The 26,931-nt window shown below is 40.4% G+C and overlaps 5 protein-coding genes across 8 annotated transcripts; 1 reads left to right on the forward strand and 4 right to left on the reverse strand.

Annotated features, from left to right (window-relative positions):
* Positions 1-1,538: 1,538 nt before the first annotated feature.
* LOC113725102 (subtilisin-like protease SBT1.3) lies at positions 1,539-4,179 on the reverse strand. The gene has a single exon (XM_027248094.2). The coding sequence runs from the start codon at positions 3,955-3,957 to the stop codon at positions 1,621-1,623; it is 2,337 nt and encodes a 778-aa protein (XP_027103895.2). The 5' UTR covers positions 3,958-4,179; the 3' UTR covers positions 1,539-1,620.
* Positions 4,180-8,183: 4,004 nt separating this feature from the next.
* On the reverse strand, positions 8,184-9,770 carry LOC113725103 (3-ketoacyl-CoA synthase 5-like). Its single transcript, XM_027248095.2, has one exon. It carries the CDS (start codon positions 9,681-9,683, stop codon positions 8,277-8,279), a length of 1,407 nt encoding a protein of 468 aa, XP_027103896.1. The 5' UTR covers positions 9,684-9,770; the 3' UTR covers positions 8,184-8,276.
* Positions 9,771-13,211: 3,441 nt separating this feature from the next.
* Positions 13,212-15,999, forward strand: LOC113725104 (alpha-L-fucosidase 1-like). Its single transcript, XM_072073452.1, has 3 exons — positions 13,212-13,903; positions 14,018-14,257; positions 15,093-15,999. Exons 1-3 carry the CDS (start codon positions 13,329-13,331, stop codon positions 15,805-15,807), a joined length of 1,530 nt encoding a protein of 509 aa, XP_071929553.1. The 5' UTR covers positions 13,212-13,328; the 3' UTR covers positions 15,808-15,999.
* A 99-nt stretch (positions 16,000-16,098) lies between these two features.
* LOC113725105 (mitochondrial metalloendopeptidase OMA1-like) lies at positions 16,099-21,015 on the reverse strand. Of its 3 annotated transcripts, none has more exons than XR_011836603.1 (4): positions 19,769-21,015; positions 17,409-19,629; positions 17,045-17,335; positions 16,099-16,885 (listed from the first exon to the last, which is right to left on the reverse strand). XR_011836603.1 is itself a non-coding variant. In XM_072073466.1 (4 exons), exons 1-3 carry the CDS (start codon positions 20,711-20,713, stop codon positions 17,086-17,088), a joined length of 1,344 nt encoding a protein of 447 aa, XP_071929567.1. In that variant the 5' UTR covers positions 20,714-21,015; the 3' UTR covers positions 16,746-16,885; positions 17,045-17,085. The 3 variants fall into 3 exon arrangements, 2 of the variants coding, with proteins under 2 accessions (XP_071929567.1, XP_027103897.2); XM_072073466.1 differs by having other exon boundaries at positions 16,746-16,885; positions 19,481-19,629; XM_027248096.2 differs by having other exon boundaries at positions 16,858-17,335; positions 19,481-19,629.
* A 609-nt stretch (positions 21,016-21,624) lies between these two features.
* LOC113725106 (DEAD-box ATP-dependent RNA helicase 7-like) lies at positions 21,625-26,587 on the reverse strand. Of its 2 annotated transcripts, none has more exons than XM_027248097.2 (14): positions 25,914-26,587; positions 25,566-25,700; positions 25,319-25,459; positions 25,115-25,226; positions 24,934-25,004; positions 24,591-24,745; positions 24,381-24,492; positions 23,908-24,009; positions 23,760-23,820; positions 23,508-23,676; positions 23,332-23,428; positions 23,143-23,237; positions 22,437-22,570; positions 21,625-22,193 (listed from the first exon to the last, which is right to left on the reverse strand). In XM_027248097.2, the coding sequence occupies exons 1-14, from the start codon at positions 26,439-26,441 to the stop codon at positions 21,943-21,945; spliced, it is 2,163 nt and encodes a 720-aa protein (XP_027103898.2). In that variant the 5' UTR covers positions 26,442-26,587; the 3' UTR covers positions 21,625-21,942. The 2 variants fall into 2 exon arrangements, with proteins under 2 accessions (XP_027103898.2, XP_071929544.1); XM_072073443.1 differs by having other exon boundaries at positions 21,801-22,193; positions 22,437-22,558.
* Positions 26,588-26,931: the final 344 nt, after the last annotated feature.

Here is a 26,931-nt window from a genome sequence, read left to right on the forward strand (position 1 = left end):
AGAATTTCACTCTACATAACAATTATTAAAGGAATTATATTTAATAATTTTAATGGATTTAGATCTTAACATATTTTAGATATGTTTGATAACAAAAAATATAATATCTGAATTAATTAAGTGACACTGAATTTTTTGGACAAAATTTATTTCAAAAAATTAGTGATAAACTATTCATTTATAAGATATACATTCAAATAGATGAAATATAATATTTAATAATTTAATGAATTCAAATTTTAATAAATTTTAATTTTATGAAGTGCACCCCTAAACAAATTTGGTAGGAGTGCGCCAACTAAACACCCGCCCCTTGTAGGAAAATTTTTTAAAAAAAAAACGCCATTCATTTAATCAAAAAAGAAAATAAAAAAAGCTTGCCAAAAAAAATTTTTTTTTTTTGGACCAGTCGATTGGATTATAAATGGAAAAGAAACTTGCCAAATACAGAATCTGATTAAACCGGGCGGAAGAGTATTGGATTAGGAGTTTGGACTTGGAGTTGGTCCCTTCAAAAGCCTAAAAACTTTGGGTAACCATTTGAATTCAGCCATATATGAGCTCCAAATGAGATGACGTTATGCATATGGTACCATATTTGGCCCAAGATGGATTTCATGGCGTGGACGCAATTGTTTCCGCCCGATTCTCATCCATCGTTGCAGCAGAGCTTGGCCCTGTCATTGTTCCTCAGCCCAGCACACGATCCAAATTCCCGCCCATCGCACTCAAAACAGAAGACAAGGAAGCGACCCAAATTGGGATTCCCTTTCTCCCTAAGTTTTCACACTCATAATCTAAGTTATTCTTGTTAGGAGCGGACAATAATCTGAAATTTTTGGCAATTTTCCTACTTAGTTGCTGTTGAAAGAAAGAAAATATCATAGAATATGTCCCACTGTCTAGCTGTTTGAAAAGTTATTTAGTGACTCCATTTCCTCCTGGCTAGCTATGTGTCCCACTGTCCTTGGTCTAGCTTTTTAAGAAGAAATGTGTATTTATGCGCTTTTTAGTTTTTACATTTGCATGTACTGTCTACTCTTTTGTAAATGGATCCATGGAGGCCAAGCTGTCCCCTTCTGTGATTGCAGCTTGTACCCAAGGTCTTCAAACTGACTGAGTTCGTGTGATTGGAGTACCATCACACTGCTACACCTCTTACACTTAATTAGTGGATCTTTTGTAAATTGTTGTTGGACGAAGAGTTTATAATTATTAATGCTTAAAATTTGGGATAATTATACACATGCACAGAATGTGGTGTTTGTTGCGATTCTAAATGCGAATGCGAATTGTTGGTCTTGCTCTTTTTTAGAATGTGTTCAAGTATTATCATGCTTTTGCCTCTATCGTCATCATCAGGCACAGTTAGCAAGACTTGAGAAGAACCTGAGATCACAAAATATCTGGTGAATTTCACTTTTTACTGAGCAATTTCAGATGCCCGTATATGAGATTGTAAATGTCTGATATTTGTAGCCAATTTAGATTCAGCGAAGAATTTGTTATCCTCCTAAGAATGAATGCAACTTTATCACTGGAAAAAAATTTTTTTTTTTTCAATTTATAACATATGCTTATTGTGCAACATCCTTCATGTTGACTATTAGGCAACATGATTTATAGTGGAGGCAGCCATGTGATTACAATCGGGCTTCTTACCTTATGCTCCGTATTTTTCCATGTCAAGTGTCCAAATTCTGGTGCTGTTTGCCGAGATTTTGTTTTAAACGTAACCTTGTAAGATAATTTCTGGTGTAGTCGGGTAAAATTTAGCGTTCTTGGATCGACCTCTACAAGAGCACCCCTGAATGGTGAAACTGCAACATGGTAATTTGAGTTGGGAGGACCAACATTGGTGACTGTTCTACGGAGAGTTAGAACTGAAACCTTCGTGTTTTCTGGGAAAACAGGCGAAATAGCTGGGTAGTTTAGGTCACCAGGATTGGCAAAATGTTGAAGGCACTTTCTGTTGGAGAACTTAGCGAAAGCTGTCAGCTGGGAAGGAGTCAAACCCTGTGCACACAAAAACTCGAAGTAATCCTGTGCCCCTATGTCGTAGATCAAGCCTGGATCAAGGGCTTTCGATGGGTTTATATGACCTGCACCGTGGTCATAAGGGGTGGAGGGCACACCTGTGGAGGCATCTTTCAGGGGATGAAAGGTATTGTCGTGGACATAAGCCGTTGTCATGAGTGCTGATTTGATTGCAGCTGGACTCCAGTCAGGGTGCCTGGCCTTCAGCAGTGCGGCAATCCCACTCACATGTGGACATGACATGGAAGTTCCAGACAATATATTGAACCATGTTCTTCGAGGATCAGTTGGCAAACTTGATGGACCTGTAACACCTGTCCATGCTGCAAGGATATTTACTCCTGGTGCCACCACATCTGGCTTCAGGATCTCCAGTGAGAGGAAATTTGGTCCTCTGGATGAAAATGCAGCCACCACTGGCGAGGGTTTGATCCCTACCTTGGTCCCAAGAAATAGTAAAGTTGCACTAGCCTTTCGATCCCTTGAAACATAATGTTTAATCAGTTTACCTGTCGTCTCACCAACTGCGACTGCAGGGAGAAGGTGACTATCCGCAACCAGCTCCTCTCCGTTAACGGCAGTATTAGACAGAATCATGCCAACTCCTCCGGCATCTTTCACCACTTGACCCTTCTGAACTCGAGGACTTATGCCCCGGTCGCATATTACAATTTTTCCAGCAACAGCATGGCTGTCCAAAGTTCCTTCTAGGCACAGTGAGCTAGGTGTGGGGCTGCTCGAATTGCTTCCTGGGTAAATTATAGGGTATTGCTTTTGTGTAGACAGAGTTCTTCTGCCTCTATAAAGTGAAGTTCCAGTTAAGATTTCACCTGTCCCGAGCTTGACAATGGCTGGAAAGTCTCTGTCCATTGTGCTAGCTCCAACTGTGGTGATCCATGGTGATACATTGGTAAGGCTAACCGGATCAGGCCCTCCATTTCCAGCTGAGCACGAAATAAAAACTCCCTTCTCCATAGCACCGAATGCTGCTACTGCCAAACTGTCACGGTAATAAGATGCAACTCCTCCTCCCAAAGAGATGGATAGAACATTTACTCCATCAGCCACGGCTTGATCAACTGCAGAAAGAATGTCTGAGCTAAAGCACCCTCCAGTCCAGCAAACTTTATAAGGAACAATCCTCGCACCAGGGGCCATCCCTTGTGCAGTGCCATAAGCATAGCCGAAAAGATTTGCACCGTGAACAGCTGAGCCTGCAACTGTTGCAGCAGTATGAGTGCCGTGGCCATCTTGATCCCTTGGGGACTTGTACTCATCTCGTTCATTGATCTTGCCTGAGGCTGCCTCATAGCCGCGGTAGAACACTCTAGCGCCGATTATCTTTCTGTTGCAATGATGCCTGCCAAAAGCACGGCCTATCTCACAATTTCCTTTCCAGTGACCTGGTACTGGTCCCATTTCTGTGTCATTGAAGCTTGGGCTCTCTGGCCATATCCCGGTGTCTAGCACTCCCACAATGACATCACTTTGTGACAGTCTATCAGACCAGACACTTGTACCATATCTGTTTTCGAGCCCAAGGAACAGGGGACTTCTGGTTGTGTGGAGCTGGTATACAGTCTCAGGAAAAACAGCCATCACACCATGTTTTTCCTGCAGTCTCTCCACTTCCTCCTGGTTGAGCCGAGCAGCAATGCCATGGAAAGCAGTATGGTAAGTGTAAATTATCCTATCTTCATCTCCTGAATCATCTACTTTGCTTGGTTTGGAAGTTACAGATTTTACTATGGATGAGTACCACTGCACATGGTCGACAAATAGTGCTGGTTTTGCCCATTTATCGATTTGCACTATGTATGTTGCTGTGGTGGAAGTTTTGTTGCAAGTGCATGTTAAAAAGCCGAAAGCAAGATAGCTTGATACAAAGAGGAGCAACCGTTTGCCTAAAAATGCAACCATTTTCTCTGGTATTTTTGTTGAAAAGGAAGAAATGGGGTTGAAAGAATGAAGAAGAATGGTGGGGGAAGAAGAGGGAACGGAGAAGTGATCTTGGAAATAAAATATCGAGGGTGAGGGACCTTTGGTTCCGTCTCAGTGTGCAGGTAATTAAGATGGTAGTTGTCTCATGAATGTCGGTATTCTGTAGTAGGAAGTAGGGGGCTTTACTTCTGGCTGGTGATGTGTAGTTATTGGTTATGGTCCTCCCTCTGAAGTCTGAACCAGCCATTTGAGTTGTTCTGCATATGATGGTAGTCTTGCCTTGCGCGATTATACGTATGATGGTAGCAGCGGGAGTTCTCCTCAGAAATTATTTATTTTGGTGGAAAATGCACTTTTCATCCACCTCAATAATGTTTGGTAGTGGGCCGATTTTTATCCCCATTGTTTCGGTAAAAGCACATTTAGTCCCTCATCGTTTCCAGATTACTACATCCAATTAAGCGACAAAATCTAGACTAAACCCCAGGCACATTGGTGGAATGGTATCCATGGTTCGAAGTCTTGGCCGAAACCGAGAGGACTCGGCCGAGTCATCACCGTCTCGACCCCTATCGATACGATACCGTGACGAAATGATACCGAAATACTTGGCTCGTCGAGAAATCGGCTGAGTCATCACCGCGACGGGTTGACTCGGCCGAGTCACACCGAATCACTCCGAGTTATCCCGAGTCAAGACGAGAAATCAGCCGAGTCACACCGCGACGGATTGACTTGGCAATTCTTTTGCCATTTTTTAATTATTTTTATTTAGCATACTTTTTTATATTATTAACAATTTTTAAAATATTAAATACTTTAAAATTAGCATCTCACCGAGACCGCGACCGATATGCCGAAACCGATGTGGAACGTTCTAGGCCGCGACCGCGACCGTGACTTTGAACCATGATGGTATCAGAACCGATCAAGCTCTCGCTAGCTCTAACTTTCCCCTGTCCCCTTTTTCCTCAATACGAGCAGAAATTATGACTACATTAGGGGGATTGACATGATGATGATGATGATGTACAGCCTTCAAGGAGTCTGCTAATGCAACCGGGTTTGCTTAATCTCAAGTCTTAGAACAGGGATTTCAGGTTCCATCTTTTCACCAAAAAAAAAAAAAAAGAAGAAAGATTTTTATCATTATTATTTTGGTTCCTCTTTACAGCTTTCAACGTAGTACGGAAATACAAATTTTAACGAATCGTGGGTCCAAGTCCAACAATCAACATTATGAAATATCTACCCCCATGAGATGAGATCATAGCATGTGGGATAGGGTCCCCCATCGTTGTAGAGGCATCATCATTTTCAGAAATTTGAGCACTCCTCGTGTTGTTCATGCAAATTCTGCATATTGCCTTTGCGAGAGAGTGAATTGGACCGTCCTGGAACATAATAATGCATCTCAAAGCCTCCTAGACTGGATCTGGATGGCTAATTGACAACTGGTACAAGATTATAGCAGAGGAGTACCGGGCAGCAATTCCACCAAGGATTGGATCTTCTTCTTCATAATTCGTCTCCATCCGCATATCTAATGAAGCAGCTGGGGCAATCAATTTTCTCCAACAGAAAAGAACTTCCCCCCCAGTTAGAGAGCAAATAAAACAAGATTTTTTTTAAAATCAATTGCTGTAAATAATTTTGCAATAAACATACAGGAGCCCTTACGTTAGAGTGAATTAGTAGTCGTACAAGGAAATTACAAAACCACCGCTATGCAACAAATTCGACATTAAATGAAGGGGCAGAGTCTCCAAATTCCAAATGATGCAGTAGTGGCCGCAGCAATTATTAACTCAACCGCAGACAATCTGCTTCTTCTTCCCTCTTCATTCATTCCATCTGACGTCGTCCACTTCTTCCCCTGCCTATATCTGAGAAGGCCATTAATGCGTAGCCAGAGTATTCATGATCATGGCTGCAGCATGGACTATCCCCATCGCCCCCTCATAATGCCATCCAACTCTGTTCTCGTTGGGGCTCGTCTTTTATTAGTAATTTAGAGCATAGTTATTAAACCCGGCCCGGGGAGAAACCCGGTGAAGGAGGTGGATCAACGGATTACTGGTTCAACCGGTGAGTAAGTGGTCCAACCGATGGGTCACTACATATATTTAAATATTATGTTTTATAATTTTTATGCCATAATAAATATTCAGTTAGTTTAATTTATTATAGATTCATTAATTTTTATAAGAATTAACAACCTAAATTTAATTAGTAATCCACCAAATTTCAAGTATAAAATTTTATCTAAGTATAATTATCTAGTTTATTTATGAATTTTAAGTGCAAAAGTTTATTAAGAATAATATTTACCATTAAAATGATTTGTGTAATATGTTATTTTTAAGTCAATTTCATAATTTATAGAGTTCAGGGAATAATAAAAATGTTATTAAAAGATTTCAAATAAATTTTGTTTTGGAGAAATAAAATAAGAATAAGATTGTAATATATAATATAAGAACAAAGTAACTAATAAATTATTGGTTGGTCCAACGGTAATGGTTGTCTTCTTCTTTGCATGAGGTCGCGCGTTCAATTCTCAATTCCAGCAATGTTTACAAATTTTTTTCGAAGACCGGGTTTTTCATAAAATCGGCCGGTTCAACCGAGTTAATCGGTTCAACCGCCGGTCCGTTGAAAAGTCAACGGATTCAATGCAGAAACGATCTTGTTAAGAACCCGGCTCGGTTTCATGATCGGTTCAACGGGTTGACCGGTTGAACCGCCGGACCGGGCCGAGTTTAATAACTATGATTTAGAGTCTTCGACCCTTTATTCAGTTTTTTTCGCCACTAAAATTGTTCTATGGCAATCACTTGTAAATGCTAACAGCTAAAGCATGCAGGTAATCTGTCGACAACTGTACCTTCTTTTTTCCTTTTTTTTTTTTGTTTAAATCTGCAACAAAATTTTTTTTTTCCTGCATCGATAACATTCTTATAACACAATTTATTTTATTCTACTGAGAGGGGGACGTCTAAGAAGAAGGGCTAGCACCCTAATCTATCATATTCTATTGGAAGGGGAGTATAAGAAAAAATGTATAAGAGACTAACAAGTATACAAATCTGACTAGATCAAAGCGATGTTTTCACACTTCTTTTGAATTTTTTTTTTCATTGCAGGTAGAGTTCGAACCTCCGACTTATAGCTCAAAGAAGGACTTAGACCCTGTTTGATAACTTCATTTAATACTTAAATTTAATGTATTCAGATTTTAATATGTTCAGACATGTTTGATACCAAAAATTAAATATTTGAATTAATGAAGTGGTAGTACTAAATTTTCTAGGCAAAACTTGCTCCAAAAAATAAGTGATAAATCATTCACTTAACACTAAATGTGACATACACTTAAATATATTATATTTAATATTTAGCTATTCAATGACTTAATGAATTTGAATTTCATATTTTAAATTTTAAATTTTAATTTTATCATATGCACCCTCAATCCCCTTACGTCGTCGATGGCCACCGAGCCAAAGCTCGATAATTTTGTCGACAACTGTGCCTGATTCAACCACTTTCGCCTTTAGGACTCCGAAGGAAATGAAGAACGAAGGACGAAGGCAATCAGAAGCCAGGCCCCATTTTAGACGACTAGCAGATGATCACCATGCTAGCGCAGGGTGCTAAATTATAAATATGCCCAAGATGACATAATAATTATCTATATTTTTTTAATTTACTTAGCATTTCACTGAGCATTTGATAACACTATGATAAAACAAATCAAAATTTCTCACAAGATGCCATGAGACTGGCTTTGGCATGTTCTATGCTACACTATCATTTGAAGGTCCGTGGTGTAATTTGAAAACAAAAAATCTCCAGCAAGAAGTAGAAGAGAGCTCCAAGAAATGCGTGTCAATACGCCTACCAGACGGATAGGATTTTCGCGACTTTAATGAGGGGACACTTGAAAGCATGGATCACGCCTCAAGCACGTGCAGATTTGGAAAGAGACTATCACGCCTTCTAGGAGGCGCCACCGATAGCGTGGTCTTGGTCTTTCTTTTCCCTTGTACTTGCAAACATTCTTTAGGCAAAGCAATTTCCTTGCGTGCGTATACCGTACGTACATACGAATTCACCCCAGATCTTTCCCTCTCCCTAGATCCATCCCATCCTTTTCTTTTCCTCAAGAATTAATCCAAAGAAGAAAAACCAAACTCCTCCAATTCCTTTCGCTTCATTTCCCTCCCAGTTCTTGAATTCCCAAACGGATAAAATCGTTCTTTTTCCATACCGAAGGACCAAATACCTACTGACTTTTATTTTGTTGAATTCTGACCACCAGTATGACGTTCGTTGGCCGCCGAGATAGGATGGCCTTCAAGGCTGTCAGCCCATGGGCCTATTTCGGCATCGGATGACATGGGCCTGATGCACTCCCAGACCAGACTGCTGCATTTAGGCCCACTTCCCATTCCAAGCTGCCACACCCTGTCACCTTTCTTCACTCTTCCCTTGGCTTCCATATAGGCCAACTCATACCACAATGAAGAAGAAGATTGATTCCCAAACCTGTGCATTGTCATCAAAGCAGGCTCCATATCCCTTTCTCCAAGTTTCAGACCTTTTCCGATCTCTCCGATAACCGGCTTCCCAGAAGTTGGCAAGCAGAAATGTTGTATCACTGTTTTGAAATTAGGCACGTAAATCTCTGTGGCCTTGTCCATAAACTTCTTCCGAAAGACTGAGACTGCATACCAAATTTGTTCCGTATAGGGCAATATTCTTGCACCAAGAATCGAAATGTTCGACCGTAAAGTTTCTCCGGCCACATGCAGTAAATCCCTCCTCAGCGTAACCCCAGTATGTCCTCTGGAGTCCTCTTCGCGGATGGCGGAATAATAACCCTTGTCATCAAAGGCTCTTTGAGTTCTTTGGCTCAAGAGTAGCTTATATTTGGATGCCCTTTTGGCTTCTCTTCTGTTGGTCAACAAGATTGCAGCACCTCCCATGCGGAAGAGGCAATTTAGGACTATCATGGGTCTTTCTTTTCCGGGGTACCACCCGGTTGACAGAATCTCGGTGCTGAGAATAACAGCATTCCAATTCTTGTGAGTTTTGAGAACGCTTTGAGCCATGTCAATAGCTAATGCACTTGCACTGCAGCCCATGCCAGAAACATTGAAGCTCTTAATATCTTCTCTCATGCGATACTTGTTGATAATGATGGATGAGAGAGATGGAGCAGGGCAAAAGCCGCTGCAGTTGACGATTAATACGTCTATATCTCGTGGTGAGAGTCTGGTTTTGGACAAGAGGTCATCGAAGATTGGGAAGAGTGCCATGTGTACTTCTCCAGTGGCATCTTGATGGCTTGATCTGGGTGGGATGTAGTGTAAAGCTGGGGGAAGATAGGTTCGTTCACCCTGTCCTGATTGAATCAAGATTTTAGCCATGAAAGCTCTGCTTTGATGGTCCAAAAAGTCAAACATTTGAGCATGCTCGAGGTAGGTGGAGAAAGGTACCCTGCAGAAACTTGGTGGCTTCAAACATGAGAAATCCACTAGGTATACTGGTGAATGGCTTGAAGGATAAACTTGGGAACTGCAGAACAGAAGGAGACAACAAAGAGCAATGAAGTGGAATAGTGTTCCCCACTCTTGAAAGAGAAACAGCATTTCCGTGCAGGACAAGACGAGAAGAACAACAAATTTCATCAACTCCATTAGTAATTTCAATCCTGATAAGGGAGAGGTGATTAATTAAGCTGCAGGGAGAGAGAAAGAGGTAACGCAGGAATTTTGTGGTTTCAGACTGTAGATATCTATGGAGATGCGATCATATTAGCATAGGAGGGTGCTGCTATATATATACATTTCCATGACTTCACAACGAACGGGTTCCTTCTCTGTGTAAAAGGCGGAGTAAAGCGGATTAAGTGCGTCAGTTAGGACAATGAGAGTTGCGCAGTTGGGAAGCGAAATTCATTGCGAGAACAAGCCGTGAAGATTTTGAAGCCTATGCCGAACTCTGAATTCTGAAGGCACTCAGGAATATTCAAGGAAGATTTGATAATATCAGCCTAGTAGTAGCTATTCTTGAGTTATCAATAATTGCACATTGGAAAAAATTTATATATTTAAAAACGATCTGATCACAAAGGTTTAAGTGGATACCGTCGCATGCATACTTCGGGCTATGGCTAGCGGTGCCGGTGAAGGAAGGTTCTGCAGTGCATGCACCATATTAGTTAAGTATTTCTTGACGGACAGGAGGGCATGGCATGCGCTATCCAGTCAACCAGCAACTGTTGACCATGAATATAGGCAAACAACAACAACAAGTGCTCGGCTGATGTGTGAATCATTCAGCCCTCTTTGGCTACTGATGTCGTATGAATGTTGCGAGGGAGAGACAGAGAGCATTCCCCTATGGATTATTGAATGAATGAAGTCTCGTCCGGTTGCTCCAGCAGCTCCACACACGCTTATCAAAACACGTGCATTAATTTTCCAAAAGTCAAACCGTGGAGAGCGCTGGACTGTCTTGATTTTTGAAGTACGACCAGCGAAAAAAAATTAAAGTACACAAGCATTAAGTGTTGCAGACTTGCAGTTGGTCAAACGGATTAATTAGGGAGGAATGATGAGTTGGGTAGCAGCGGGGAGGGAATCAAAGATCTAGAACACCTACTTCAAGGAAAAAAAGGAGGGGAATAATTAGTTCTATATGGAAACATTTTATTGTCACACTCACACAGGGTAATATAATACTAGTTGGTTTTGTGACCCTCAATTATGGAATTTGGTTTGTGTCTTGGTAATCCTTGAATCTGAATAGACTCAAAAAGGGTTTCGCGTATCATGTAATAATACCATTGAGGCATTGACAGTCTCCCTACTTAGGTTGTGTTTGTACTCATATCTTTCTAATAAGGATTAAGCGTGAGGGAACTAGCCAGAGTTAACCAACCATATCAATAAGAGTTTGGTTATAATATTTCTATTGTTTTGAAAGAAAATATAAGATAGAAAACTTGAATTAAACATGTGATGTTTGTCCCAAAAAAAAAAAAAAAATATATATATATATATATATATATATGTCTTTGGAAGTGGTTAACTCTACCTTTCTAACCCTGTCAAAAAAATGATTAGCCACCATAATTTTTTTGGCCACCCTCCTCTCTAACAGGCATCAAACCCGGCTGTGTTTGGAACCTGAATTAGAGCATCAACAGGTTCCTTGTGGACAAAAGAGTTCATAATTCTCAGATTGCTAGTGGATGGAGAGAAAAGCCGATTAAGGGTTTTTCAGCGGATGATGGGTCTGCCACTTGCTCGGTTTTATGTTACAGGAGAGGCTGTCGGCCAAACCAATCGAAGGGCGCATTAGTATCACTATTTCAACCACTAAACTTCGGCCCAGTGACTATAAAAAAGGGATTAAATCATTATTTGGACGGTAGATCATCGAGAGTTCGAGCTCCCGTTGCAATGAAAAATTTTGAAATGAGACGTCAGAACACCCCTTTAGTTTAGTTTTAGTCCCTTACGCAACCTTATCAATGCTAGAATAGGATAGATTAAATTTACCTGCAAATATTCTTACAAACGTTAGAATAGAATAGATTAAGCTTACCTACAAATATTATTCTGGTTTGTTTTGGTTCCGGGCCTCCTGGCTGCTCAAAACATAACGGGTTTCCAAACGGCCGAGAATCTATTTATGTTTGCCTTTGGGGCATTTTTTTGGACGCCGAGCCCGTTAGACTGGGAGTGGTGAGCATCTGCAAGGCTGGGCCACTTGCTATGCCCTTAAAGATAAAGATGTGTCCTTATTCTGCTGTCCTCGTACGTACGCCCTTTTTTCTTTGGTCAAGATACTTTGCCCTTACTTGCTGTATGTTGTTGTATCAGCTTCATCCTTAAAAGAGTTTTGCAAGTAGCGTTCCCATTAACCTCTTTCAAGTGAAGCTCAAATTATTTAATGTCCAATTAATTAATGAATGGTGCCCAAATTTCTAAAATTACTTGCAGGGTATCTTTCCAGATCACGATTATTAATCTCTTTTTTTTATAATTGCACGTGTTCTCAATCTACTGGCAAACGGCTTTGTTATATCTTGAAATCGTGTTAACAGCTTTTCTCTATTTGGCATTAATTATTATATTTAATGCCAAATATAGGCAGATAATAATTATTTGGTGCTTGCTCTAATTTCATCATGCCAAATATCTTTCTTTCTTTTGGCTGGTCGTGCCAAGTCGTTGTCTCCTTTGTGAATATAAATGAAAAACAATTATTAAGATTCATCGAGTCTATAAGGATGCATGTTAATTTTATCATTTTCTTGGTTCCAACTTAATTACGTAGCCATATTTTCCTCCTGGTCTCTATTTGTGTAAAAATTCTACTACTATTTCTTGTGCCCAACTATACACATATACATATATATATATATATATATATATATATATATATATATATATATATATATTTTTTTTTTTTTATGTAACAATTTTCATTCCATAGACTTCGATATATAGCTAATCTGTTTCTTGCCAATATACATACATATATATATATATATATAGTGTGTGTGTGTGTGTGTGTGTCGCATAATCTGGAAAAGTGATTCGTTCTCACGTCTCGCACCCTAATTACTACTAATTAATTACGCGCTGTATGTATATTTTGATGATCAAGTTCATCACGTAACTTTCACTTGACACTGTGATTTTATGTTGCTTAAGCTACCAACAGCCGACGCAATGTAGCAGATGATACACTACTGACATTTGATTTACCCCATTATGAATAGCATGATGACTACTACTCAAATGGGCAGCAAACCCCAGAAGAAGAAGAAGAAGAAGATATCCCGATGACAAGCTTCAAGACAAATCTCCCTGTTCCTTAGTTCCCCAAAAGAAAAAAACAAACAAACAAACAAACAAAAAAAAAAAGAAAAAGAGAGAGGCAAATTAAATCTCCTCTGTGTCAAACGAAGAAATTGGCCAGACAAGTACGACACGACCGGCCATAACCTAGTCGAGCGAGTACGTACATACTCAGATCAGGGACAAACCGTCTATGATTGAGATAAGGTAAACCCCGTGAAAACAATCATTGCAATTTGTACCTCCAAAATTAAACAGGCAGAAGCACACAAACAATCCCATCTCTACGTACATTAGCTTTCCTTCCAACCCTTTATTATTAAGTTTTTTTTTTCTTTTTTTTGGGGGAGAGAAAAGAACCTCAAAGAATCTCTTCCTTCTCTTTACCAGTAATTACTAGTCCCCACCCCACCACTACAAAAAGATAAGGTGCGAACCGATTAAGAGATCACTCAGAAGCGCATTATTATGGCTAACCCTTTAAACTACGACCACTACTGCTTCTCTTGCACAGTCTTATCACTGCTCATTTCGCTGCATGCGGCGGCTACCATTGCGAGCCAAGTGCAGGCGAATAGCGCAACAACTCCACCTCTTCCCATCCTTCCGCTGCCTTCCTATTCTCAGCTGAAATGGCAGCAGAGAGAGATCATCATGTTTTTCCACTTTGGAGTCAACACATTCACGGACTCCGAGTGGGGCACCGGGCGAGAAAACCCGGCCATCTTCAATCCAACAGTCCTAGACGCCGCCCAGTGGGTTGATACGGCCGTCCAAGCTGGCGTTTCTCTGGTCATACTTACTGCTAAACATCACGATGGCTTTTGCTTATGGCCCTCTAAGTACACCGATCATTCCGTCATCAGCAGCCCTTGGCGAAATGGCAAGGGGGACGTCGTTCAGGAGCTCGTCAATGCAGCCAGCCCTCGCGGGGTGGACGTCGGATTGTACCTTTCTCCGTGGGATCGTCATGATCCAAGATACGGCAAGAATAAGGAGTACAACGAATACTACCTGGCTCAGCTACAAGAATTACTACGCAAGTGAGTCGATACGCTCGCTTTTTCATCAGGACTGTTTCGGTTTGATTTTTATGGGTTTATTTGTTTGATTATTAATTATTATTATTGTTGTTGTGACTGAGCGATCGATGACAGATACGGAAGTGTGAAGGAAATATGGTTTGACGGAGCCAAGGGTTCCAATGCAACAAACATGACGTATGATTTCGGTGACTGGTTTTCATTGGTGAGGGAACTGCAGAGCTCCATCAACATATTCTCGGATGCTGGTCCGGACGTCAGGTGGGTCGGAAATGAGCAAGGGTTCGCCGGAAGCACATGCTGGTCCACCATTAATCGAACCGCCTTATCAATTGGCAACGCTAGCATCGTCGGGTAAGTATATAAACTCTTACACGATATATAGTAGTTCCATCTATCGATCTCCCTTTCATTAAAAAAAAAAAAAAGAAAAAAAAAAAGGAAAAAAGGAAGCTAATCTACAAGCTGATTTAGAATCTTTAGAATGAAAGAGGCAGACCATCCATCATCTTTAACTTTGTTTCCAGCCAAATATTTACTGATTTTGTCAATAATCAATAACACTTGGAATTTAGTGCGAGACAATCATGAAAGCATGCACAGAATCTCCTTGTCTCTTCTCTATTAATTCTAGATGGTGAGTTAATTATTTATTGACAAGGTAAACATATGTCGAGTATCTTGACCTTTACATTACGATTGAAAAAAAAATTCTCGCTCAGATTAATATTATTATTTGTAGGTGTTATTATTACTAATATCATGATATTATTTGTATAAAACCAAAACATTTCTGTTGATACCACCAACAGAAATGAATAGTAATATTTCTAGCTTGCAGTCAAAACATCATGGATTTTAACCCATAACATTAAGTTTTTTTTTTTTTTAAAAAAAAAAAACCCCATAATATGACATTGATTAACGGCATTATTTTTCTTATCCTGCACAATCAATAATCCAGTCTTAGCCATTAATCACTACTGTTATACAATCAGTAAACATCAGAAGAATTGACATTGACAAGTGCAAACACGGCACTAGAAAATAAGAAGACAAGAAGAAGCCGGGAGTGGGGAGTAACATTTACGATAAAAGTAACGTAAGATCCACAAAACAAAAAAGAGTTTTTTTTTTTCCAAATCGAATCGAATAATGCTTATTATTTTTCGATGATAAAATGGTGCAGTTATCTCAACACCGGCGATCCCAAAGGCACCGACTGGCTACCCCCCGAATGCGACGTCTCAATTCGAACCGGGTGGTTTTGGCATAAATCCCAATCCCCCAAGCCACTCCACCAACTCCTTCAAATTTACTACAACTCCGTCGGAAGAAATTGCGTCTTACTCCTTAACGTGCCCCCTAATCCCACAGGCCTCATTTCCGAAAGCGACATCCTGAGGCTCAGAGAATTTAGAAAAGCAATTGACACCGTATTCTCCTCCAATCTGGCTGAAAATTGTTCCGCTACGGCCAGCAGCCAACGCGGAGGTAAAGACGGCGGTTTTGGCCCAGAAAACGTCGTGGATGGGGACCACCTGTGGACGTACTGGGCCCCCAGTGACGACGACGACGACGACAAAGAACATCACTGGATAGAATTCAGAGCCTCCGACGGACCGCTGAGATTCAATGTGGTTAGGATTCAGGAAGCGATCGGGTTGGGGCAGAGGATCCGACAGCACGAAGTGTACGCGGATGGGAAGAGGATTGCCAGCGGAACGACGGTGGGCCACAAGAGGCTGCACAGGCTGGAAAAGGGTGCGGTGCACGCTCTCAGCGTAAAGATAAAAATCACGGGATCACGGGCAACACCCTTGCTATCCTCTGTGGGTCTGCATTTCGATCCCTTTTGGCACCCAAATCCAAATGGCCAGCCTCCATCCAAATTCGTCCGTTAGTAAGAAAAAGATAGATCGTCTGTGCGAAGAGGCCGCCGAAACCTCTGTTTTACCTGCGGGCGGACCTTACGATGGATGGGTGGATGCATCCATTGCTGTGGTAAGAGCAGCGTATCTCTGTGTACCGGGCCTTTTGGCCTCCATCCAAATAATTATTAGCATATATACGAGGGGGTTCCGTTCTATGATGAATTATGACGGAAGGGGCTAACAATTGCTTTCGACACACACCCATAATCATAGTTACAAGGACTAAAGCAAAACATTCTCTCCAACCGCAAAACAATCCCGTGGGAATCCAGGAGCCTGTCATCCAGGCTTTGTACTCTCCAACCGCAAAATTTGAGACAAACAGATTCATGCATGCTGTTATCGAATGTATTATACAAGTTCTTACAACAACATTGACGGCGCCCTTGCCATCAAAAATCCAAACACATTCCTCAACCCGTTGTTGAACTAGAGGGGTCAAAGTATTACACAGTAAATCACAAAGCGGCTTTGTGTTGAAATTGAAACCTGTGCATATAAAGCTTTTGTAGGCACTCACCAGTCTCCATTCACCAATAACTGTACGCTCGTGAGCCGCTGCAGCTTACCATACTTGTATTGTACCCCCCAAACTGCACCTACTGCTGCCTGCCACCATTCGCACAACCGATTGATGACACGGACTTGGACAAATTTCATGCTGATGAGCAAGAATTTTTCACTGGCGGCTTCTTCAACATCTTGTCGTCCACTTTTTAGCTGAATTCTTCGTTCCTATGTGCATAACCATTTGGCATATACTCACAACAGGGAAATAAAAAAATAAAAAAAAAAAGGGAGAATGATTGTGGAGATCTCACCAAACTAAATAAATAAATTAGAGCAACACGTCACGCCCATTTCACTGATATTCTGGTTCTCTCATAGTTGACAAAAAGGCTACTACCTTTGGCAATTCTGTGAATTTTACTGGGGCTTTCTTTGTTCAATTCTGCCATGAAGCATGTCCTCCTCATTTAGGAGTCATTACTATTAACAAAGATACGTCACTCGGACACCTTTTCCTCTTCTGAACATTTTTCTGTTTCTGTGAGTAAATTGGAAGAAGTACAAAATTCACCCAAGGATTTCGAATATGAAGGGAAATAGGAAAAAAAAAACATAAAGATAATCAATAAACAGTTCTTGATGATTCTCAAAGTTTTCATCGGTAAAGTGGGAGATGCCAAGCAATCAAGTTACCCACAGCTGACAATGTGAAACTGCAACACGTAAATGTCTTGGCCCTTATAGAAAACCCTCGATACCTCGTCCTGCTTGTACTTCTCTATATATGAGCAAGGCTTCTTCCATAACTTTTGCTTGAGCCAATAACTGAGCTCTCTTTTTTCCTGACGGGTGAGTAGAAAGATAATCCCGTAGTGCTGATTCACCCGTTACCTTACCCAGCTTCTCAAACACCCTGGGAGCCACTCGAGGATCATACCCTGCAGAAGCCATTAAAAGTAGCCCAATGTAATCTGCTTCCATCTCCATCCTACAAGGGAACGTAAATGTAAGTGACAATAAGTTGTACAAGGTTATCAAAGGCAAGAAATGAAAATACAAACCTGGCAGATTCATCAGCAAGTAATGCCTAGCCAATTAAAATTCAAGCACAAGTTTGCATTATTTTGGTCACCAGTGGTGCAGCAATACTTCAGACTTCAGAGAGTAACCAAGACACAGACTGAATGCAGTTGTTAACAAGTTTCTCCAGAGCTTTCAATATCTATAAGAATGAAGACACAATTGTTCTTCTTTCCTAGTGGTCCCAAGAAGTTTGAGCCATAAAACATATTCAAGTTAAGTTAGATACGGTCAAAATCTCTCAATCACCTTTATCTGGTTCAAGAATCTCAAAGATTAAAGTACTTCTCTCCCATGCTATATACCCCGCCTCTCCCTCTCTGTTTGTTGCACTTGAACGCCATAAATATATAGAACATAACTCCATGCCTCCCAGTGCTTTTCCACTCTTCTCTTATACTTCTATGTGCCACACTTCGTTTTTCAGTATACAAGAAGGTTAGTCTTGGTCTCTTTTGTTTTACAATTTTATTAGAAATTGTTTGTGAATGAAGTCACATGCAGCAAGACTAACTTAAGGTAGTATCGCTCAACAACTGTGATAGATGAGGTACTCAATGAGGATCTAGATTAAGATGCACTACACAATGTCCTGTATTACTAAATAGTTTCCTGAACTTGTATCCTGCCAAATGAACTGATTACTGACAGGTTAATTCTGAAAATAGCTTGTTACCCATCTTCTAAAACAACTTCTTACAAGAATATAGTCATATACAGATTATAACACAGTACTTAAAAGGGAAAAATGGGCATAGCTGAACTGACAGCTGGCACCACAAGGCTCCCTCTATCAAACAATTCTAAGCATGTATAGGCAGGGAGAGTGAGAAAATACCCTGTTTCTTACTTTCCAAACATTTAGCATTGAGTATGAGCTAGTGGAAAGAAAGTACAGTTTCAACATTTCTCCACAAACCTACCACATAGACCAATATAACTCTTAATATTTGGTATGGCAGTCCAAAAGTAATCAATCCACAGAAATGGTTCTCATATATATCAGACAGCATTCCTAACAAAAACTGGAAAAGCACATGAAAATCCTATGTTATTCCCAGGTACATAAATAGAGATAATAAGACGTGTGAGAGAAAGGAAAAAGCAAAGAGCACAGCAATAAGAATAGCAACCAAAGCATCACATTAACTGAAGCCAAAGATTTCACAGACAACACTATCCAATCATACACAGCAGGTGCATTCAAGAATACAACATGTTGCATTTTCCAATGCATTGAATGCTCAATAATTTGCAGAAAACTTGTAGCCAATTCACCACAACTGTATGGGATTGATAGTCAAGATTTTCAGAACCAAAAACTGAAATAGTCAGCAATTTTAGGTCTCTCACGGGAAAAAGTCTTGCATATGAGCATAACTACCGACTTGCTATGTTAAAAAACAAGGCAAAATCTCCATGTGTTCTAGTTGATGGCTGTAAAGTCACCTAGTTGTAATTCTGCATTAGCTAAACCATTCCCGAAAGTATATTCACCAGCAATTCCTATCACAACTAATGCCCTTATTATTAGTTCATTCCCTTGTAAAACCAAAAAAGAGAACTCAGAATTGCAGTTTTATCGGCTTGTCTCTAACAAGGTTTCAGTTGCAAGCCTAAGACATTTACATCTCAAAAGCATGGCACCTTTCAGAATCCATAATGCACATAAGGATAGTATGTAAACAAGCAATCAAACATATAGCTCAGTTGCACGCCTAACAAGGTTTCAGTTGCAAGCCTAAGACATTTACATCTCAAAAGCATGGCACCTTTCAGTATCCATAATGCACGTAAAGATAGTAGGTAAACAAGCAATCAAACATATAGCTCAAAAGGTCACCATCTGCAAAATCAAATTTTTAGCCACATATGTTGGCATCACTGATAGGGATCTCTTGAATCTTAGGACAATGCAAAAAGTTATAGAGATATGACATGATGTGAGAACCCAATGTCCTTAGCACAACAATAACGATGTTAGCAAATCAAACTTTGAAGCTCTTATATTAAAGAAAAGCTGCCATACAAATCGTACACATTAAACATTTACCTCCTTGAGAAAGGAAGCCGTAGGAAAAGATTAGACATTGTATTGACAACATCAGGCATGACAAATTGATATAAAATCAATTGCACAATCGCAAACCACAGGTTTTTAGTAATTCCTTCAGCAGCATGTCTAGCCACAGCATGAGCAACCTATCAAGCAAAAGGTTTCAGCTAATTCAGAACAACTTGATTAAATGTGCAAAGAGAAACAAAATTACAATTCATTAAATAAGCCAAAAATACAAAATAATACTAATTGATTAAATGTGCGAAAAGCACGAAATTACACCTCATGTCCAAGTATAGTTGCAATCTCAGCATCAGTTCTAAAATGCTCAAGCAACCCCGTGAAAACTACAATCTTACCACCAGGCAAACAAAATGCATTCACAACAGGTTCATTAACCACCAAAACCTCCCAATTTAAACCCTCCAAATGTCCAGTTGCAGGTGACTTCCCCTTCTCTTGACCGCTCTTCCGGCTTTGTTGGACCCACTTATCATCAAGGATCTCATCCTCCCTGTTCCATTTCCCTTCAGTGGTAGACATATTATCACTCAATGCCATCAAGGTCTCATGTCCACTGTTCTCATCTGGCTCATATGCATGGTCAGATGCATAGCCAGGATCAGTCCACATGTGCTCCTTGCTCAGCCCTCGTTGCAGAGCCTCGATGAGGTCTTTTGCAATCAACCTCACTCTAACACTCTCCGGGTGGATGGGTGGCAGAATTTTCCCCTTGAACGCCTTTTTCATGTCCTGGAACTGATGCTCCCCAAGCTGTCTCTCAAGACCTTTGGACAAAAGCACAAAATGGGTTCTTTTGGTATAAGGAACAGTTTCCAAGTTACCAAAATAAACAGTAATCACCACCCCTGAACCCACCAAAATCACAATGAACACATTTCTTGGATTCTGAAACCATTTTTTGTACCCTCGGGGCCGAAAGTGATAAATTTGGTGCCGATCAACATAGTAATATCTTCTTGCCCCACCTAAAGAAGGGCGGCACTGATTTTGCTTGAGCCCCAATTGAAAACCTGAGTTTCTGAAAATCGGTGCACAAAGGCCAAATCCGTTAGCCCTGGATGTATTACGGGTGGAAGTATAAGAAGCATACTGTGGCTGGTAGGGCTTTGGAAGGGAGTTTGTGATCGGGCTTTTGGGCACAATCTTAGTAGTGAAGGTCTTAAAGGCATCAACAACTAATTTAGATCTTCTGTACCATGCCATGGTGTCGCAAATTGCAATAAATGGGCATTAATCAGGTCCCAAAATCATCTTTTGAGGGTTTTGTTGAGAAACAAATTGAGAAACTCGGATGTGAAGAGGGGAAGAACAGAGAGAGAGGAATTGGAAGGTCAAAAATGGGAACTTGAGGGAAGGGGTTTAAAATTTAATATTTTGTGATGTTTTGGGACGTGAAATGACTCTGGAGAATGATGCATCGAGGAGGAAATTAGGGGGACGAGTGTGGAACTGTGTATCGACCAGTTTCGATGTCGTCCCACGTCCGCAGGAGAAGCAACTAGTATAAACCAGCGGGGAAAAGAAACGAAGAAAGAAACTCTTCTTGCTAGTGCCCGGCAGCCGTAATATCCTACGTGCCTTTTTTTTTTTTTCAAAAAAAAATTATGGTCATTGTAATGTAAAGAAACTCTTTTAGAGCGGTGTTATAAATTTATAAATAATCAACCATTCTCGATAACTCCAGTCCGTGCAAATTCAAGGAAAGGAGTAGTGCGTCTCCTCAATCCTCATTCGATCCTAGCACAGAAGTACCCATCTGAGTTTTTTCTGCAACAGCACAAGTTTAGAGTAAGAATTTGCAGTAACTGGCTTGTTAGAAGAATTCGCTCATATCAGTTTTCTCAGAACTTTTTTATTTTTCTTTATTATCCGAAACTGTTTGAAAGAAATTAAATCAGTAGGCGACAATTTCTTGTGCATTTTAGCTGGATAGGCCTTGCCAAGTTCTTCCTCCCGCGAGTACTACTGCGCCATTTATCAATGATAAGTTTTCAGTGTATCATACATGACTACATAGCACTAGCGTCCGTTTCAGCGAGCGGGCACACAAAAAAAAGAGGAGCAGGAGGAAAAATTATCCAGCGCGTCCGACGTTGTTCGGCGAAAATAAAATATATCTCCCAAACATCTAAGATGATTCGATAATTAATTGAAGATACACTGAGCTCTATCGCAGATTGAAGATACAAATCTCCCAGTTTCTGCAAAATGAAGGACCTAAGATGGGGAACCCAGCAAAACCCCCAAAACTCTCTATTGTAGAATTATAATCTGGGGAAAAAATGGGACATACATAGAAACCGAAACATACAGGCACCAGATATGGGATGCACCTACTAAAAAATTGTCAATTGAATTGCTTAATTAAGAAAAACAGAATAACTCATAAAAACCACCACAAAATTTCAAGCTGCCATTTCGGCAAGAAAGCTTCACCATTTACGGTTGTTATTTCTGAAACCTCCCCCACCGCTTGGACTTTTGGAGAACTGACCATTCCTCCTATCAGATGAACCGCCTCTTCCCCCTCTTCCCCCAGAGAACCGATTACCACCCCCCCTCCTATCAGAAAAGCCACCACGACCACCACTTCCAAATCTTCCACCTCTTACCTGGTCTCTATCTTGCAACCGTGGCAATAACTTCACAACATCCAAGCTAACCCCACCAGCACCTTCCTGGCCTGCACCACAAGTGGAGGAAAAAAACTTTTTTGAGTACAAAAACTAAATCAAGAAATACAAGTATTTCCATTTTAGGAAGGCAATAGTTGCAATTTCAGTGACCCTCTGCCTTTCATAGGTGTCAGAAATTTCATCTTATTAATTGAAAGATGAATCTTTGTCATGAATAATATTGCAAATCACCTCTAATATTTACCAAGACCACATTATTTCTATATCAAGGGGTAAAGAATGAAATGTACCCTTGACAAAAAAGTCCAGATCTTCAGCAGCCACATCAAACACGGCCCCTTTTCCATCAGCCGTTAAAGCAAGACCCTTAATTGACTCGACCTTTTCTTCAGGTAAGAACCTTCGCAGCACACTGTAAGCAAAGCTGCCACAAGTAGACATCAAAAGGATTATTAAGGCAGAGAATGACACACATAAAAAAGCACAAACAATTGCTCAACCAACTCCACTCTATACCATGCCTACATGCAGAACACTAGGATGCAGTTTCTAAGTTTTGGACCATAGTCCAATACCTTTTTTGTTTTTGAGGCAAAGCGAAAGCAAAAGTAACACAGTATTAGCTAAAATTCAAGACTCATCCCATGTTAGCATGCATTACAATCGGCATAAGAAACTTTTATCTACAAAGAACAAGTTTCAATCTCCAACTTAAGAATCAAATCACTGCACATTATGTTGGCCAATTTAAAAATGGTACGCTCACAATCCAAAAACAAGTCAGCCAAAACCATCAAGCCCAAAATTGTTATCTGTATTATGTGGGAAAATGCAAAGTGTTTGTTTTCATATTCATTCCGAATTTGCTTTCTGGCAATAAGGGAAACTGAAAGAATAATAATCTCAAGGGGTTTTACATGCCAACAAAAAACCAAGTCAGTCGAGCACAAGCAGCGGCACTATCAAGATTAAATCTAAAAGGATTCTAGTGCTTACGAGGGCGTGTAGATGGGCCTTCCACACTCCAGTAGTAACGTGACATGGTTTTCCATGGAAGTAAGGATTGAACGACTCTTGATCTCTGAATAACCCTGCCCATCATGTAAAACTGAATTCATCAGCTGCTGCACTATAAGAAATTGACGATATGTACATAATATAATACAGAGAGAGAGAGAAACCTACAGCAGCCTTGGCAAGAGCTTTTGCAAGAAGTTCTACTGGGGATAAATTAGAGTTGTTCAGTAGCTCCTCTGCAGCAGCCTTAAATGCCGGAATGACGCTGCAATTTTACATTATATGCAAAAGTATAAGCTGCAGTAAAGTACTTTAAAACAAACTTGAATGAGTAGTATATGAACCTGTCAGAGATTTGGGAAATTTTTTCTGCAGCTTCTGCACCAGCTGCTTCAGCAATATCAGCTGGCTGTGGAGCAGATACATGTTCAAACTTCACACCACATTCTCTTTCTATCTTAGAAATGTTTGATCTCCTAGGATCATAAAGCATTACAGCAACACCAGTGTTCCCTGAAGAAAGAGGCAAGACGATCAATAGGCATTCAACATTTCAAACATCCAAAGTCACTGATATCCAAGGATCCACAACTCACCCGCTCTGCCTGTACGTCCAGAACGATGGATATATGCTTCTACATCTCGTGGGGGCTCACACTGCAAAATTAAACATCACTGCATACAATAAGTAAACAAGGTTTTACAATCAAGAAATGCGAGATATTTGGAATAGTAAAGACAAACCTGGATTATCAACTGGACATTGTCAATGTCCAATCCACGTGCTGCCACATTTGTGGCCACTAATGTGGTGAACTTCCCGGATCTGAAGCCACTGAGTGTAACCTGAATGCAAGGTGGTTTTCATCAGTCAAAAGCTGAAGACATCAACCTAAAAATCTAAACTTAGATTCAACCAATAGGAATATACGAGATTGTCCAAACATATGGTACAATATCTTATACTTGACACTAGAAAGTCAGCAGAAAGATAACAGTGAATTTTGTGTGCCAAAATGACTTGTAACTCAGCATCATTTCCTATTGGCAAGAGTTGTGGCTCCTTAATTTACTGCTTTTCCTCCACCCAATTACAGTTTAATATAGAAGTATTCCCATAATCGGGAACTGGACTGAGAAATAAGGGGGCCAGAAAAAATAATCAACAGTATTGGAAACCTTTAATTTCATTTAGTTCCCAAAAGCGCACACTTTACCTCTCGCTGGGACTGCTGTATGTCACCATGCAAAGCACGTGCTCCTGGCAATAAGCCAGCAAGTTCAGAAGCTGAATCCTTTGTCTCAGTGAAAATAATAGTTTGACCTCCTCTGAATCAACAAAATCGTATGGTAATACATCAGGATGCACTTCATTAACTTCATGAACAGGCAAAACTTTTAGCAAAAGAATATTGACCAGAAAAAACCTGCTATAGCAATGAATAATGTCAGGAATAAGTTGGGCTCTTGCTGAAGTAGAGCAAGGCAGGACAATATGCCTGACACTTGCACTAGCCTTCATTTTCTCATTGCCAATTAGGTCTGCAGTTTTCTTATCAGGTTTCAGGAACTTGGCTGCAATCTGAACATGCAAATCAAATGTCAGCCTTGTAGGAGTGTAGGAGAAGTACAAAGGTAGGTTGCAAAACAGCATCTAGCAACAGAGAGCAGAACTTCTCTAATCCAGAAAAAAAGCTAAAAATGATTTCCCGTTTTAAACTCTGATCTCAGTATGAAGATAGTGATACTCAGCAATAGAAAAGGACATACTTGCTTCACCCAATCAGGTAACGTGGCACTAAAAAGGAGTGTTTGAACTTCGCTTGCACTTTCAACCTTGCCTTTGGAGGTTCAAAAGCAAATTGTCATTGACAGTAGTAAAAAACAAAATACCAGCAAACTTAACAACTTCCAAGCATCTAAAAGAGAACTATTAAAATAATTTACATACCTAGAATAAACTCAACATCGTCAACAAAACCCATCTTCAGCATTTCATCAGCTTCATCAAGAACACGGAACCTCAATGAGCTGAAGTTGATATTCTCCCTCTCTATGTGATCCTGTAGCGTTCCCAAAGGCAAACAATCACTCGTCAGAACAACTCAAATTTCCGCAAACCTAGAAAAGATGATGTAGCAATAAAGCATGGTACCTTAACACGGCCAGTAGTGCCTATTACTATGTCAACCCCTCTTTTTAGTTGAATCTCTTGCTGTCTGTAAGGGGATTGCCCGTATATACAACAAGATGTCAGACCCAATGCTCCTCCATACACTTCAAAGTCAGTAAACACCTAACAAATGGGAGTAAAAGAGGAGGAAACAAGATAAGGCAACAGAATTTGGTGGAGGTGACCAAAATCCACAAAGGTTTTATAAGGAGAGTTCCCAGGATCATACCTGGCAGGCCAATTCCCTAGTGGGTAAAAGTACAAGAACACTAGGTGCCCTCCCGTATCCAGTCTTTCGTGCTGCTTTTGCAGGCCCATTTGTCAAGGACTCCAGTATAGGCAGCACAAAGGCCAACGTTTTACCCTATATTTAAAAACAAAAATTTCATCAGCCTAAATTAACAAATTTATCCAGAATAATTTCAAGAAAAACGAAGCTAGGAACAGTCCAAGACCCCACTTTTATTTTACCCATGCTATTCGGAAACATTCTCTCCAAGCTCATACAAGATTCTTGTGCAAATATTTATAATTAGTACTCAAAAAGGAATACTGCAGAATTACAAAGGGAATATACCTGACCAGTGCGAGCTCGACCGACCAAATCAGACCCATCCAAAATGGTATCAAAAGTCATGGCCTGAATCGGAAACAAATATTCAATTCCCTTTACTTTCAATGCCTCTCTCAACCTCTCCGATATCCTAAACTTCGTTAAAGCATTCGGATGCTCCTCTTTCACACTCTTCTCCTCATCATCTTCGTCTACCTCCGTTAACTTAGCCTTTTTCTTCATCAAATTCATCGGCTCCCCCAACTCCGAGCTCGTATCACTCCTCTCCTCTTCATTGACATTGTCACCGTCAATCTCCGCCGCCTTTCGCTTCTTCTCCTTCTTCTTCTTCTTCTTCAGTTCTTCGGAATCAGAGTCCGAATTACTGATCTTGGTCTTTTTTGACTTCTTCTCTTTCTTAAATTTTTGCTCCATGGAAGAGTCCAATTCAGGGGATTTTTGAGCCTCGGCTTCGGCGTTTTTCACTTTCTTCTTTTTCCTGTCTTTGGAAGTCTCTAATGAACAGTTTCCAGAAACGGCTAATGAAGGCATGACGTTACCTTAAGGCTTAAAGTATGGAAGTCTGTGTATCGGTAGGTGAGTTAGTGCGTGTTTTCTTGTTCTCCTGCTATCGAAGGTGAATTGCACTGGAACTGCAATTGCAGGAGAGCAGAAACACAAAAAAGAGGGAAGAAAACGTTCTAGGGTTTGAGAATATATAGGCTGCGGCGGTGAGGCATCGGGACCGTTGGATTGTGGCTTTTTTTTCCAGCTTCATTCTACTGCTTAATTGCCGTTAGATCGCAACGCTAATTAGTTGCCAGCGGTGTATTTGTAGTAATTCTCCGGATCAAGAACGAAAACAAACAGAAAATTAAAAAGGGTCAAAGCTTAATACCCGCAGCTGGTACTTGGGCCTTTGCGTAAGAATTTCGATGGCCCATAATTAAAAAAGCCCAAGTAGGCCTGGCGTTGCAACAGCCCTACACATCATTACTTGCTGGGCCATAATCAGATTTGGTCCAATTTGAAGCACATAGGG

Source organism: Coffea arabica, chromosome 2c (assembly GCF_036785885.1).
Source record: "Coffea arabica cultivar ET-39 chromosome 2c, Coffea Arabica ET-39 HiFi, whole genome shotgun sequence".
Classification (NCBI taxonomy): domain Eukaryota; kingdom Viridiplantae; phylum Streptophyta; class Magnoliopsida; order Gentianales; family Rubiaceae; genus Coffea; species Coffea arabica.

Bases quoted from the DNA above. Each gene is read 5' to 3' on its own strand.
- LOC113725102 (XM_027248094.2), bottom strand. From the start codon at position 3,957: ATGGTTGCATTTTTAGGCAAACGGTTGCTCCTCTTTGTATCAAGCTAT.
- LOC113725103 (XM_027248095.2), bottom strand. From the start codon at position 9,683: ATGGAGTTGATGAAATTTGTTGTTCTTCTCGTCTTGTCCTGCACGGAA.
- LOC113725104 (XM_072073452.1), top strand. From the start codon at position 13,329: ATGGCTAACCCTTTAAACTACGACCACTACTGCTTCTCTTGCACAGTC. The intron at 13,904-14,017 runs GTGAGTCGATAC...GATCGATGACAG, and splicing joins CTACAAGAATTACTACGCAA to ATACGGAAGTGTGAAGGAAA. The intron at 14,258-15,092 runs GTAAGTATATAA...AAAATGGTGCAG, and splicing joins GGCAACGCTAGCATCGTCGG to TTATCTCAACACCGGCGATC.
- LOC113725105 (XM_072073466.1), bottom strand. From the start codon at position 20,713: ATGGCATGGTACAGAAGATCTAAATTAGTTGTTGATGCCTTTAAGACC. The intron at 19,630-19,768 runs GTGTAATTTCGT...TTTGCTTGATAG, and splicing joins CAACTATACTTGGACATGAG to GTTGCTCATGCTGTGGCTAG. The intron at 17,336-19,480 runs GTAAATGTTTAA...GTTCCCTTGTAG, and splicing joins CGGCTTCCTTTCTCAAGGAG to GATGGAGATGGAAGCAGATT.
- LOC113725106 (XM_027248097.2), bottom strand. From the start codon at position 26,441: ATGCCTTCATTAGCCGTTTCTGGAAACTGTTCATTAGAGACTTCCAAA. The intron at 24,746-24,933 runs GTATGTCCTTTT...TTGCATGTTCAG, and splicing joins TACCTGATTGGGTGAAGCAA to ATTGCAGCCAAGTTCCTGAA. The intron at 23,821-23,907 runs GTTTGTCTTTAC...TTAATTTTGCAG, and splicing joins ATGTCCAGTTGATAATCCAG to TGTGAGCCCCCACGAGATGT.